We start from the raw sequence: 11,336 nt of genomic DNA, 5'->3' as shown, positions 1-11,336 counted from the left end.
GTACCTACCTATATAGTTTAAGTTTAAAAAATTTGGCTCTCAAAAGAAATCTGAATCGTTGTACTGTTGATATTTGGCTCTGTTGACCAATGAGTTTGCCGACCACGCTAGCATCTCACCACGCCGAGCGTTCGCTCTCAGAGGGCAGGAAGCCTGTGTGTGTCTGTGTAGCTCAGACAACAGCCCTGCCTGAAGACACATGATCGGTCTATGGATTTATTATTCTAATAGCTGATGACTTTTGGAGAGAGTGACAGCCAGGTCACCCCACGGCCCTCGGACACAGGCTCCTCCTCTCCCTGGAGAGCCAAGGGAGAGAGGCGTTCCCACACCCTCCCTGGCCTCCCATTCTCTGAGGGGAGGAGAGGTTAGGTCCTCGTCACCCCTGGCAACCTATCCCACACCCCAGCCTGGAGCCACATAACCCCACTCCCTGAGACACCTCTCAAGGGTGGGGGGTTGCGGGGGCCAGCCCTGCGTGTGTGGGTCCTCATTCCGGACCTAAGTAAGGTTGCTGTTTTCCTACTTTTCCCCTCTCCGGGGTGACGTGCGAAGTTTTCTCACAACTAGAGAAAAACACACGCACACAGAGACGTATTTCTCAACTCGCACAGCTTGTTGCTGCTCCCGACAGCAAAAACAAGTTCAGCTCCCCGGCCCAATTATGTAAGCAGCGAAGCAGCTGCCAGCGCACCACGGGGACACAGGCTTAGCTTAGCACACGCCTGCTGATCCCACTGCCCTGTCTGAGCGGAGACGCAGGGCCCGCCGGCCAGGCCCCCGGCCTCTCCGGTTGCAGGGACACAGGACGGCAGATGAGGTCACAGGGAATGAAAGGTCCTGACTCGGCGACGAGGGGGGCGGCTGCTGAGAATCTCCGGGAAACGAGTGCAGAGTTTGGTCCCACGGGGCCTGGGGCCTCGGACAAGTTCCCAGGGTTCACCCCCTGGCCCTGCCTCCCCATCGAAGGGCTGACACCAACCTCCTGGCTTTCGATGTAATGATAACCTTAACGATCATTACCACTCATTAGCACTGATTCCCAGTGCCCAGGCTTCCCCTGAGAGCTCCCTACCCCGTACAACAGCCCTGCTGCCGAGGGAGGCTTGGCCCCACGCCACTGTTGAGTCCAGGAAGTTAGGACGTTACGGAACTGGCCCACATTCACACCTAGAGAGCGAGGGAGTCAGCCTCTCTCTCTCTGGGGGCCAGGTGTCGCCCTAGGCTCCACCCTCAGCTGCCCTTTCTGGGCTGCCCACCACCCTCCATATATCTCTCCCCGTCTTCCAATTTCCTCTCTTCTACCCTGCTCTTCTCACGCCTGTCCACCCTCCACAGAGGCCTGGGGAAGGGAGTCTGGGCTGAGGGTATGTGGAAAGGGGTGGGGGGTTGCGGGGGAAGGAGTCTAGCCCTGCCATCCGAGTAGTACCTGGAGGGGTCTCTTACCGGGAGCCAGGGGCCTGGCACCCTTGACCGTTCTCCCCCTACCCTACCTTCAGCAGCAACACTCAAAGGACTAGTTAGTTTCAAAGTGCCCCCACCTCTGCCTCTCCCCAGCTCACCCATTCACTTCCCCCCAAGTCCCCCGAATGCCTTCCTCCGCCTTGAGGGAGAGGCCAGCCCTCAGGGTCTAAGCTGTGGCCCCTGCCATGTTCAGTAACTCAGCTCCCCGCCCCACGCCTTCCGCAGCCCCTCTCCTCAGATCGCTGCTCCTGCTGGCAGCCCGGCCGGGCCGCTCCTCTCCCTCTGGCGTGTTTGTGCTTCTGTACCTGCTTGTATTTGCCTTGTAGCTGGTGGTGTCAGTATTTACCCTGGCAGCCTCTCCTCCCCTCCCACACCACGGCCTCTGTACCACTGGGAGGGGCGGGGAGCCGTGGAGGCTCTCTGGACCCATAAAAAGGTGATGCTGGCTGCTGGCTCGGAGACCAGCGGGTGACCCACTCTCCGGAGAAATCACTGACTCCCTCTCCAGCGACATCGGAGATCAGCAGCTGGCTCCGGCCCAGGAGGCCGGGCCTGGATCACCTCGCAGAGATTATAAACTCATTAGAGGAAAAGTTATCTGAGGAGGGCAAACAACCCAACCCCGTCACCCCCACCAAGCCCCAGGAAGCACATGGAGAAATGGAGACATCAAAGCAGGACGGAGCAGGGCGTGAAGAGGGGCACAGAGGACCTGGCCGGCGGCTCCGTTGGTTGAACATTGTCCTGTGCACCAAAGGTTGTGGGTCCGATTCCCCCGCCAGGGTACATGCCCAGGTTGCAGGTTTGATCCCCAATGAGGTGCATACAGGAGGCAACTGATTAATGTTTCTCGCTCACATCAATGTTTCTCTCTCCCCCCCCTTCCTCTCTTTCAAAATCAATAAAAATAAAAAGAAGAGCACAGGTGCCTACACATGGACACACACAGGACTTGGGTCCAGAGAGGGGCTGAATCACAGAGCGCGTGCTGAGCGAAGGGTCACTCTCTAAGGCTGTAAGGGGCCTTAAGGGTGATTAAAGGCCCTGGCTGGATGGTTCAGTTGGTTAGAGCATCATCCGGATACGCCAAGGTTGTTATCTGAGGAGGGCAAACAACCCAACCCCGGCACCCCCACCAAGCCCCAGGAAGCACATGGAGAAATGGAGACATCAAAGCAGGACGGAGCAGGGCGTGAAGAGGGGCACAGAGGGCCTGGCCGGCGGCTCCGTTGGTTGAACACTGTCCTGTGCACCAAAGGTTGTGGGTCCGATTCCCCCGCCAGGGTACATGCCCAGGTTGCAGGTTTGATCCCCAATGAGGTGCATACAGGAGGCAACTGATTAATGTTTCTCGCTCACATCAATGTTTCTCTCTCTCTCCCTTCCCTCCCCCTCCTCTCTCTCAAAATTAATAAAAATAAAAAGAAGAGCACAGGTGCCTACACAAGGACACACACAGGACTTGGGTCCAGAGTGGGGCTGAATCACAGAGCGTGTGCTGAGTGAAGGGTCACTCTCTAAGGCTGTAAGGGGCCTTAAGGGTGATTAAAGGCCCTGGCTGGATGGTTCAGTTGGTTAGAGCATCATCCGGATACGCCAAGGTTGTGGGTTCAATCCCTGGTCAGGGCACATATAACTGACTCAACAGTGAAATGGGGCCGAGCCTCCCTAAGTAAATGAAACAACAAATCAATGTTTCTCTCTCTCTCACTCTCTCTCTCCCCCCTTCCTCTCTCTCTAAAAATCAATCAATAAAAATATATAAGGAAGTCCTTTAAAAAAATAAAAAAAGATGATTCAGGTCAACCTGCCCATTTTTAAAGATGAGGAGAACCAGGGCCCAGTCACGCAGCCAGTGTGTCCTGTAGCGGGGACTGGAACCCGGGGCCCTGGGACTCGGTCATGTTTGCCCCGGGGTCCATGACCTTCACAGGAGAAGGGCACAAAGGGGCCGGTCTTCCCATCTCTGAATTTGGCCTCGGAGTCTACCCAAGAGCCTGACCCATATGAGGGTTTTTATGTTTGTGGAGGGGGTTAGGGGGAGAGGAAAGAAAGGACTGGATCTATGTCCCACATCCCATCCCAAACCACGTCCACCACCTTCTCCCACGCCTTTAGATGCGAAGAAGCAAAGCTAGAGACTTAAGAAGCCACCATGCCCTAACCAGTTTGGCTCAGTGGAAGCGTCAGCCTTCAGTTGGTTAGAGCATCATCCGGATACGCCAAGGTTGTGGGTTCAATCCCTGGTCAGGGCACATATAACTGACTCAACAGTGAAATGGGGCCGAGCCTCCCTAAGTAAATGAAACAACAAATCAATGTTTCTCTCTCTCTCACTCTCTCTCTCCCCCCTTCCTCTCTCTCTAAAAATCAATCAATAAAAATATATAAGGAAGTCCTTTAAAAAAATAAAAAAAGATGATTCAGGTCAACCTGCCCATTTTTATAGATGAGGAGAACCAGGGCCCAGTCACGCAGCCAGTGTGTCCTGTAGCGGGGACTGGAACCCGGGGCCCTGGGACTCGGTCATGTTTGCCCCGGGGTCCATGACCTTCACAGGAGAAGGGCACAAAGGGGCCGGTCTTCCCATCTCTGAATTTGGCCTCAGAGTCTACCCAAGAGCCTGACCCACATGAGGGTTTTTATGTTTGTGGAGGGGGTTAGGGGGAGAGGAAGGAAGGGACCGGATCTATGTCCCACATCCCATCCCAAGCCACGTCCACCACCTTCTCCCACCCCTTTAGATGCGAGGAAGCAAAGCTAGAGACTTAAGAAGCCACCAAGCGGAGGTGCGGGAGGGAGTGGCGGGAGTGGAGCACAGGGGAGGCTCTGGGGGGTCCCGTTCAGTTCCGGGGTGTGCTCAGTGACAAGTCAGCAAGCTGTCAGAGCTGCGCTGAGTGCACCCCTCTCTATGTATGTGACACTGCAGTACGCGTTTTACAAAGGACCTAAAGACACACACACACACACACACACACACACACCCGCATTCTCAACACTGCCTGAGCTCAAGCCTATGTGCCCCTCCACACCCCCATGTGCCATGAGCTCCGTACAAGCTTCACCTTGAAGGAAACAGTTCAGGATGGAAGCTGTGAACCCCAGATTCTGGCTTTCCTGTGGGTTTATAATGTGCTTTAAAGATGGGTAGAGCTAATTCCCCTCTCAGTTCTCTGCTTTTTCAGAACTGTCCTTGCTATCCTTGCTTATTTACTTTCCCATTTGAACTTTAGAATCAGCGTGCCTGTTGGGCCCTGACCGCTGTGGCTCCATGGTTAGACGGTTGGCCTTCACATCAAAGGGTCTCGGGTTCGATTCCTGGTCCAGGACATGTACCTGGGTTGCAGGTTCGATCCCCACCCAGGTCAGGGCAAGTGTGGGAGGCAACCCATCGATGTTTCTCTCTATCCTCTCTATTCTCTCTCTCTCTCTCTCTCTCTCTCTCTCTCTCTCCCCCTCCCTACCCTCTTCCTTCCTATCTCAAAACATGGTAGGCCTGTGCAGGAAATTATAAAGCTATTGCAATTAAAACAGTGAGCAACTAGCACATGAAGAGTCAGACAATACTATGGAAGATACTAGAAAATTTAGAATTAATAGTAACCATCCTAGCCAGCTTGGCTCAGTGGATAGAGCGTCGGCCCACGGACTGAAGGGTCCTGAGTTCGATTCCAGTCGAGTGCATGTACCTCGGATGCAGGCTCGATCCCTGGCACCGGTTGGGGCCCATGCAACCACTTGATGTGTCTCTCACATTGATGTTTCTCTCTCTGTCTCTCCCCTCCCTTCTACTCTCTCTAAAAAAAAAATAAAAAATAAATCAACGGAAAAATATTCTCAGGTGAAGATTAACAAACAAACAAAAAAGAACAGTAACCAAAAACAGCCGACTGAGCCACACCAGCCAGGGCGCTCCCTGCTCTCTGCTCCACGGTCCTCACTGGGTTTCCAGGGCAACAACGCTCCTGATTTTCCTCACATCACTGGGCTCACCTTCTCAGTCTGCTCCCCCTCTTCCAGCCTGAGGAGGTTGGGGTGCCCCAGGGCCCAGGCCAGGGGCCTCTTCTCTCCTCCGTCTACACTCTTGCCCTAGATTCCCTCAGCCGTTCTCATAGGCCACCAGGTGACTCCCAAATCCATGCCTCAAGCTCAGTCCTCATTCCCAAGCTCCAGACCCCTGTATCCAACTCCTCAGCATCTTCTGGTTTTCTTTGTTCTCTTCTTTCTTTTAAATATATTTGTATTGATTTCAGAGAGGAAGGGAGAGGGAGAGAATCATTGATCGGCTGCCTCCTGCACGCCCCACACTGGGGATCAAGCCCGCAACCTGGGCATGTGCCCTGACTGGGAATCAAACCGTGACCTCCTGGTTCATAGGTCAAAGCTCAACCACTGAGCCACACCAGCCGGGCAGTCCTGGTTTTCTAATAGACACCTCAGCTACGACAGGCACAAAACTGACCCCTGATCTTTCCCTCCGACAATCCCTGCTGGTCCTACAGCTTCCCCCAAGTATGCAATGACTCTAACACCCTCTCACACGGGGGAGGTTCTCACATAGGTGGCTGTGAAGAGTAAATGAGATCACGGAGGCAAAGAGCCTAGCTTAGTTCCGTGTATACAGCTGACACTCAATATGGTAACAGATAGTCACCATCGTGTAGAGAGGGGTACAGAGAGGGCAGACCTAGGATGCTTTTCGGGAAAGGAAGTTGGGAGGTGGAGGGGAACGGAGAGCAGGTGCTAGGAGACCTCCTGGGTGAGGGCCTCAGGGGCACACCCCCAAGGCCAGTGGTCGGCAAACTCATTCGTCAACAGAGCCAATTATCAATAGTACGACGATTGACATTTCTTTTGAGAGCCAAATTTTTTAAACTTAAACTATATAGGTAGGTGCATTGTTATTAACTTAATTAGGGTACTCCTAAGGCTTAGGAAGAGCCACACTCAAGGGGCCAAAGAGCCGCATGTGGCTCGCGAGCCGCCGTTTGCCGACCACGGGACTGGATTATTCTATGAGATCTATCCCAAATCCCTTCCCCCACTGTGAAGTCTCCCATGTTGCTCCTAGGGAGGAACAAGGCGTCCTGCATTAGATCACAGCTGGGGGGCGGCAGCAAGAGACCATCGAAGTTAATCAGTTATCAAGTACAGGCCGACCAACAAAAGGCTGCGCACACTCCTGAGGCGTGCTGGAACAGAGAGCTAACTTTCAGGTGGCTATCTTCACGTTTATCTAAAGAAAATAGCCAGGCACCACCAACCCCCAGGCACCTCTGTTGCAAGAACGTTCCGGACCGCTGCCCGCCGCCAATCCGAAGGAGCCAACCCTTCTCCCGGTGGACTCTGCACCCATCTCAGAACCGGCCCCGCTCCCCCTCCCCCACCCTCTTGATCGATAGCCAGTGTACATTCTTTCAACACAGCTCCATCTTTCTCTTTTCCCCCACAGACACGATGTCCGAAAGCGCCGGGGACGCAGGCCGGCAGACATCGCTCCATCCAGCCCGGCGGCTGTGGTTTAGACTCCGTGCCCGGGACGCGGCCCTTTCCTGACTAGCATTTGGCTCAATAAACACTTCCTTTCAGAAAAGCTTCTGGCCGTGAAAGTGCTTTGTTTGAGAGGAGTATAATCCCCAAACACGTTTACGTTTCCTTCAGGCCTGCATTCAAATATCATGTTCTCGGTGAGAACACCCCCGGCCGCCCCTGGAAAAGATCAGTTCAACATGCCCCGTCCTCAACAGAAGCACAGTTCCTACCTCTCTCCCCTGCGTTATTCTTCCTCCTTCGCATCAGTCACATTTAATTTACATCCCCACTCAAATGAAGCTCCGACGAGCCAGGGATGTCTGTCTGTTTTGCTCACAGCTGGGTATCTATAGCTCTTAGAATTGTGCCTGGGACGCAAGAGGAGCTGAAACTATTTTTTTCAAATGAATGAACTATTAGCTACACTATGTAAGCACTTGCTCCGCACCAGGGACTTTTTTTATACAATCTAGCTCATTTTCATCTTCATAGCCACCCCGAAAGGTAGGGTAGTTATTTATGTTTTCTAGATGAGGACAGTGAGTCTCTGAGCGGTGAGATCAGTCACCCACGCTCAACATCATCATTTCTACCGGGCAGGGCTGGGTAGGGAGATCTGTCTGGCTCCAAAGCCTCAGCCATTACCTGTACCAAGATGAGCTGTGTTCAGGTGGAGGATCAAAGAAGGACCAGAGAGGGTTAAAGGAAGAAGCAACAGAAAATCTCTGGAAGTTCTATTGGACCAGTACTGTCCAGTAGAACTTGGTGCGGTAATAGAAATTCTATCTATTCTGACCAATGCGGAGGCCACTGGTCACATGGGCTATTGAGCGCTTGAAATGTGGCGAATGCAACTAAGGAACTACACTTTTCATTTGACTTCATTTTAATTAATTTAATTTTTTTTAATCCTCACCCAAGGATATTTTTCCATTGCTTTTTAGGGAGAGTAGAAGAGAGAGGGAAAGGCAGAGAGAAGCACTGATGTGAGAGAAAACACATGAATTGGTTGCCTCCTGCACGAGCCCCAATCACGGCCCGGGTGGGGAGGAGCCTGCAACCAAGGTGCATGCCTTTGACCGGAATTGAACCCAGGACCCTTTGGTCCACAGGCCGACGCTCTATCCTCTAAGCCAGTGATGGCGAACCTTTTGAGCTCGGCGTGTCAGCATTTTGAAAAACCCTAACTTAACTCTGGTGCCGTGTCACATATAGAAATTTTTTGATCTTTGCAACCATAGTAAAGCAAAGATTTATATTTTTGATATTTATTTTATAGATTTAAATGCCATTTAACAAAGAAAAATCAACCAAAAAAATGAGTTCGCGTGTCACCTCTGACACGCGTGTCAAAGGTTCGCCATCACTGAGCTAAGCCAAACCATCCAGGGCTGCATTAATTTAAATTTATAGAGCCACGCTTAGTAAGTGGCCACCGTATTAGAGAGCCGAGCTGCAGCCTGTAGGACTGGCTGGGGAAAAGCCCGGATTTGTGACAAGAATGCTCTCACTCACAGGGTTGGTGGCCTGCAGGCCGGGGAGACAGGGGGAGACGGGAGGGGTGCACATTTACACGGAGAGAACCCAGGCCACTCTGTGTAATCCTCCCAAACAGCCTGAGGGGGAGGGTTTGTTTACCCAGCCCAGGACGAGGTCACAGTCAGGGGCCATATGCCTGCTTCTTGGGGCCTTGGTCCCCGGGCAGAGGAGCTTCCTCTACGCCAGTGGTTCTCAACCTTCCTCATGCCGCGACCCTTTAATACAGTTCCTCATGTTGTGGTGACCCCCAACCATAAAACTATTTTCGTTGCTACTCCATAACTGTAATTTTGCTACTGTTATAAATCGTCATGTAAACATCTGATATGCAGGATGTATTTTCATTGTTACAAATTGAACATAATTAAAGCATAGTGATTAATCACAAAAACAGTATGTAATTATATATGTGTTTTCCGGTGGTCTTAGGCCACCCCTGTGAAAGGGTCGTTCGACCCCCCCCCCCAACGGGGTCGCGACCCACAGGTTGAAAACCGCTGCTCTACGCACTGTCTTTGGGGAGTTGGTGCTGAGCAGGAGAGCTGGGCTTCCTCAGTCCCTTTCAGGGATTTACACCTGACCCTGTTCAAGCCCCTTAAGTGTGGCGTCTGGGGGGCTGACCGCACACAGCCCCTCCTTCCACGGACTCAATACCTGTTTGTTGCAATGAAAAAACAAGGTCGGAGCCAAAGCAGGAAAAGATCTCTGGCAACTGGAAGCCCGCTGGGGGGAGGGCCTTCGTTCCGTTCCTCCACCACACCGTTTGCCAGTCCTCCTCAAACTTGCCAATCACAAGGGATTTTTGTTGAAAAGGACATTTCCCAAGACTCGCTCCCTGGCATTTCTCTTGGGTAAATCTGGAGCCAAGAACGAGCATTTTTGTCAAGCCCCCACCCCCACCCTTCACACACACACACACACAATTCTGACGCAACTAGACCCAGAACCACCCTTTTGAGAAATACTCATAAGGCTAGGGTAAGGCTAGGAAAGCGGGTAGACACTTGGGGCCGGAAGAAATGACCATAAAGGGAAGTGCAGAAGTTGAGACAGGACTTGGAGCGACAAAGGTGTATGTTTTGGGTGCGAGGGCCCTGCAGAAGGCCAAAGGAGAACCCGAGTCCCCTGTGTCCAGGCCTTCCCCACCCAACAGCTCAGTCCAGCGAGTCCAGCCCCGAGAAGCTGCTAATCCCAAGGGAAACAGGCTTCTGGCCATTGGGAGCCCACAGCCCCGGGAGCCAGTGGGTTTCCCCTCCAAACCCATCCCGGCCACTGCTACACCTCGGCCCCTCACTTCTCCAAAGCGAGACACCTCAGTCATTTGCTCCAGACTTCCTGCACACGGTCTTTATTTTTACTCTCAAGCCTGTGGGCTGAGCCTGTGTGGGTGTGGGAGGGGAGCTGGGTATTTTCTACATCTCTGTATTTTCCTTCTGAACTGGGAGGGCTTTCACTTCCTCCCCAAACTCTCAGTTCTGCCTTGAATTCACAGGCTGCCCAGGCCTGGAGACCACCCTGCCTGTCCTCCTGAGCACCAGGGAAATGGAGAACTGATGGGCACCTGGCTGCCTTCACAGTACCTCGCGCTGGGTGATCACTTAGGAGTGAAAGGAAGCCTTCGCTGCAGCTGTAACCCCCCTGGGCAGGTGCCCTGGCTGTGGGGTGAGGAGGCAGGGGAGCCTTGCTCCCTCCCGACCGCTGCCTCAACCCTGCCTCGCACCCCTCTGACACCAGGGTGGGCAAGCCCAGGCCCCCACTTCCCTGCCTTGGCCTCTTATGCTCCAGCACTCAGCCAGCCAGGGGTGACTCTCAATCTGCCCCCAACCACCCCTCCCCCCAGCTCCTCCTGCTGGGCTAGTTCTACAAGTGGGAATCTTGGGGATCTGCCACACCGGAGCTCAGGGACATGGGGGGTGGGCACCACCCAAAGGGCCTGGCAACTTCCCATCTCATCCTCTCTGAACCTCAGTCTCCTCTTCGGCACAAAGTGCCCTGAGATCCAGTGGAGGATTCGAAAACGCACCTGAAGCACAGGCGGCCTCGATCAACAGTGCCCGTTCTCTAGGCATGAGTTGTAAGTGTGTGCTGAGAAAAGGAATCCTTTCATTTCGCACCTCCCAGCACAAGGAACACAGCTATGCAGAAAGCAGAGAGCTGCGGGCGCACTGGTCTCCAGCCCGGGGCATTATCTCCCCGCAGGAGACAGCAGCTGCCCCAGGGTTTTCCGCCATGTCTTCAAAGAAGCCCTCAGACCCGAAAATAAACCTCTGGAGAAGCAGTTACCCAGCTGGACGAGAGAGACTAGGCATGCAGCCGGGCACGCTGCCAGGGGCAGATTACAGGCAACAGGAGCAAAAGTGCCCCCTGCCCCCTGCCTCACTCCTCCCTCGCCTCTGGAAGTGGAGTCCGGGGTGCGCCAGCCCCCAAGACGTCCCAATTGCTCCCCACTGAGGTGGAAATCCCAGGGTGGACACAGCTTGCAGAGAGCTGGTGTCTGCTGAAGCCTGAGCACGCATCCAGGAGGTCGTGACTCAGCGCCCAGGAGGGCAGTCCCTACACAGGCAGGACACTGTCATCCACACATCCAGCCGGGGAACTGAGGGGGGAGCCAGGCCAGGTGCGCCCCCAAAGCTGAGGGTAGAGGGGCGCCTTCGGCGGGAGCCCCACGGGCTGCGGTACCTGCCCTCAGAGTCACCCGGGACGCAGTGGTGTAAACTAAAGCCTCCGGGGAACACTGGGGGGAGACCCGAGAACCGGGGTTCTGAGGACACACCAAGCCCTGCGCGCGGGCGGCACGGCGC

General features: G+C 53.9%; 1 protein-coding gene across 1 annotated transcript in view; it reads right to left on the bottom strand.

Annotated features, from left to right (window-relative positions):
* The window catches only part of IL6R (interleukin 6 receptor), a 43,411-nt gene extending 32,792 nt beyond the window's left edge, over positions 1-10,619 (bottom strand). The window contains exon 1 of the mRNA XM_005867492.2: positions 10,559-10,619. Coding sequence (XP_005867554.1) covers positions 10,559-10,604 — 46 coding nt within the window. The 5' untranslated portion in view covers positions 10,605-10,619. The remainder of the gene's footprint in view (positions 1-10,558) is intronic.
* Positions 10,620-11,336: the final 717 nt, after the last annotated feature.

The sequence above is a fragment of the Myotis brandtii genome, unplaced genomic scaffold, assembly GCF_000412655.1.
Source record: "Myotis brandtii unplaced genomic scaffold, ASM41265v1 scaffold250, whole genome shotgun sequence".
In the NCBI taxonomy this organism is placed as follows: domain Eukaryota; kingdom Metazoa; phylum Chordata; class Mammalia; order Chiroptera; family Vespertilionidae; genus Myotis; species Myotis brandtii.
Note: the sequence above shows the minus strand (reverse complement) of the source record. Positions and strands in the feature narration are given on the sequence as shown.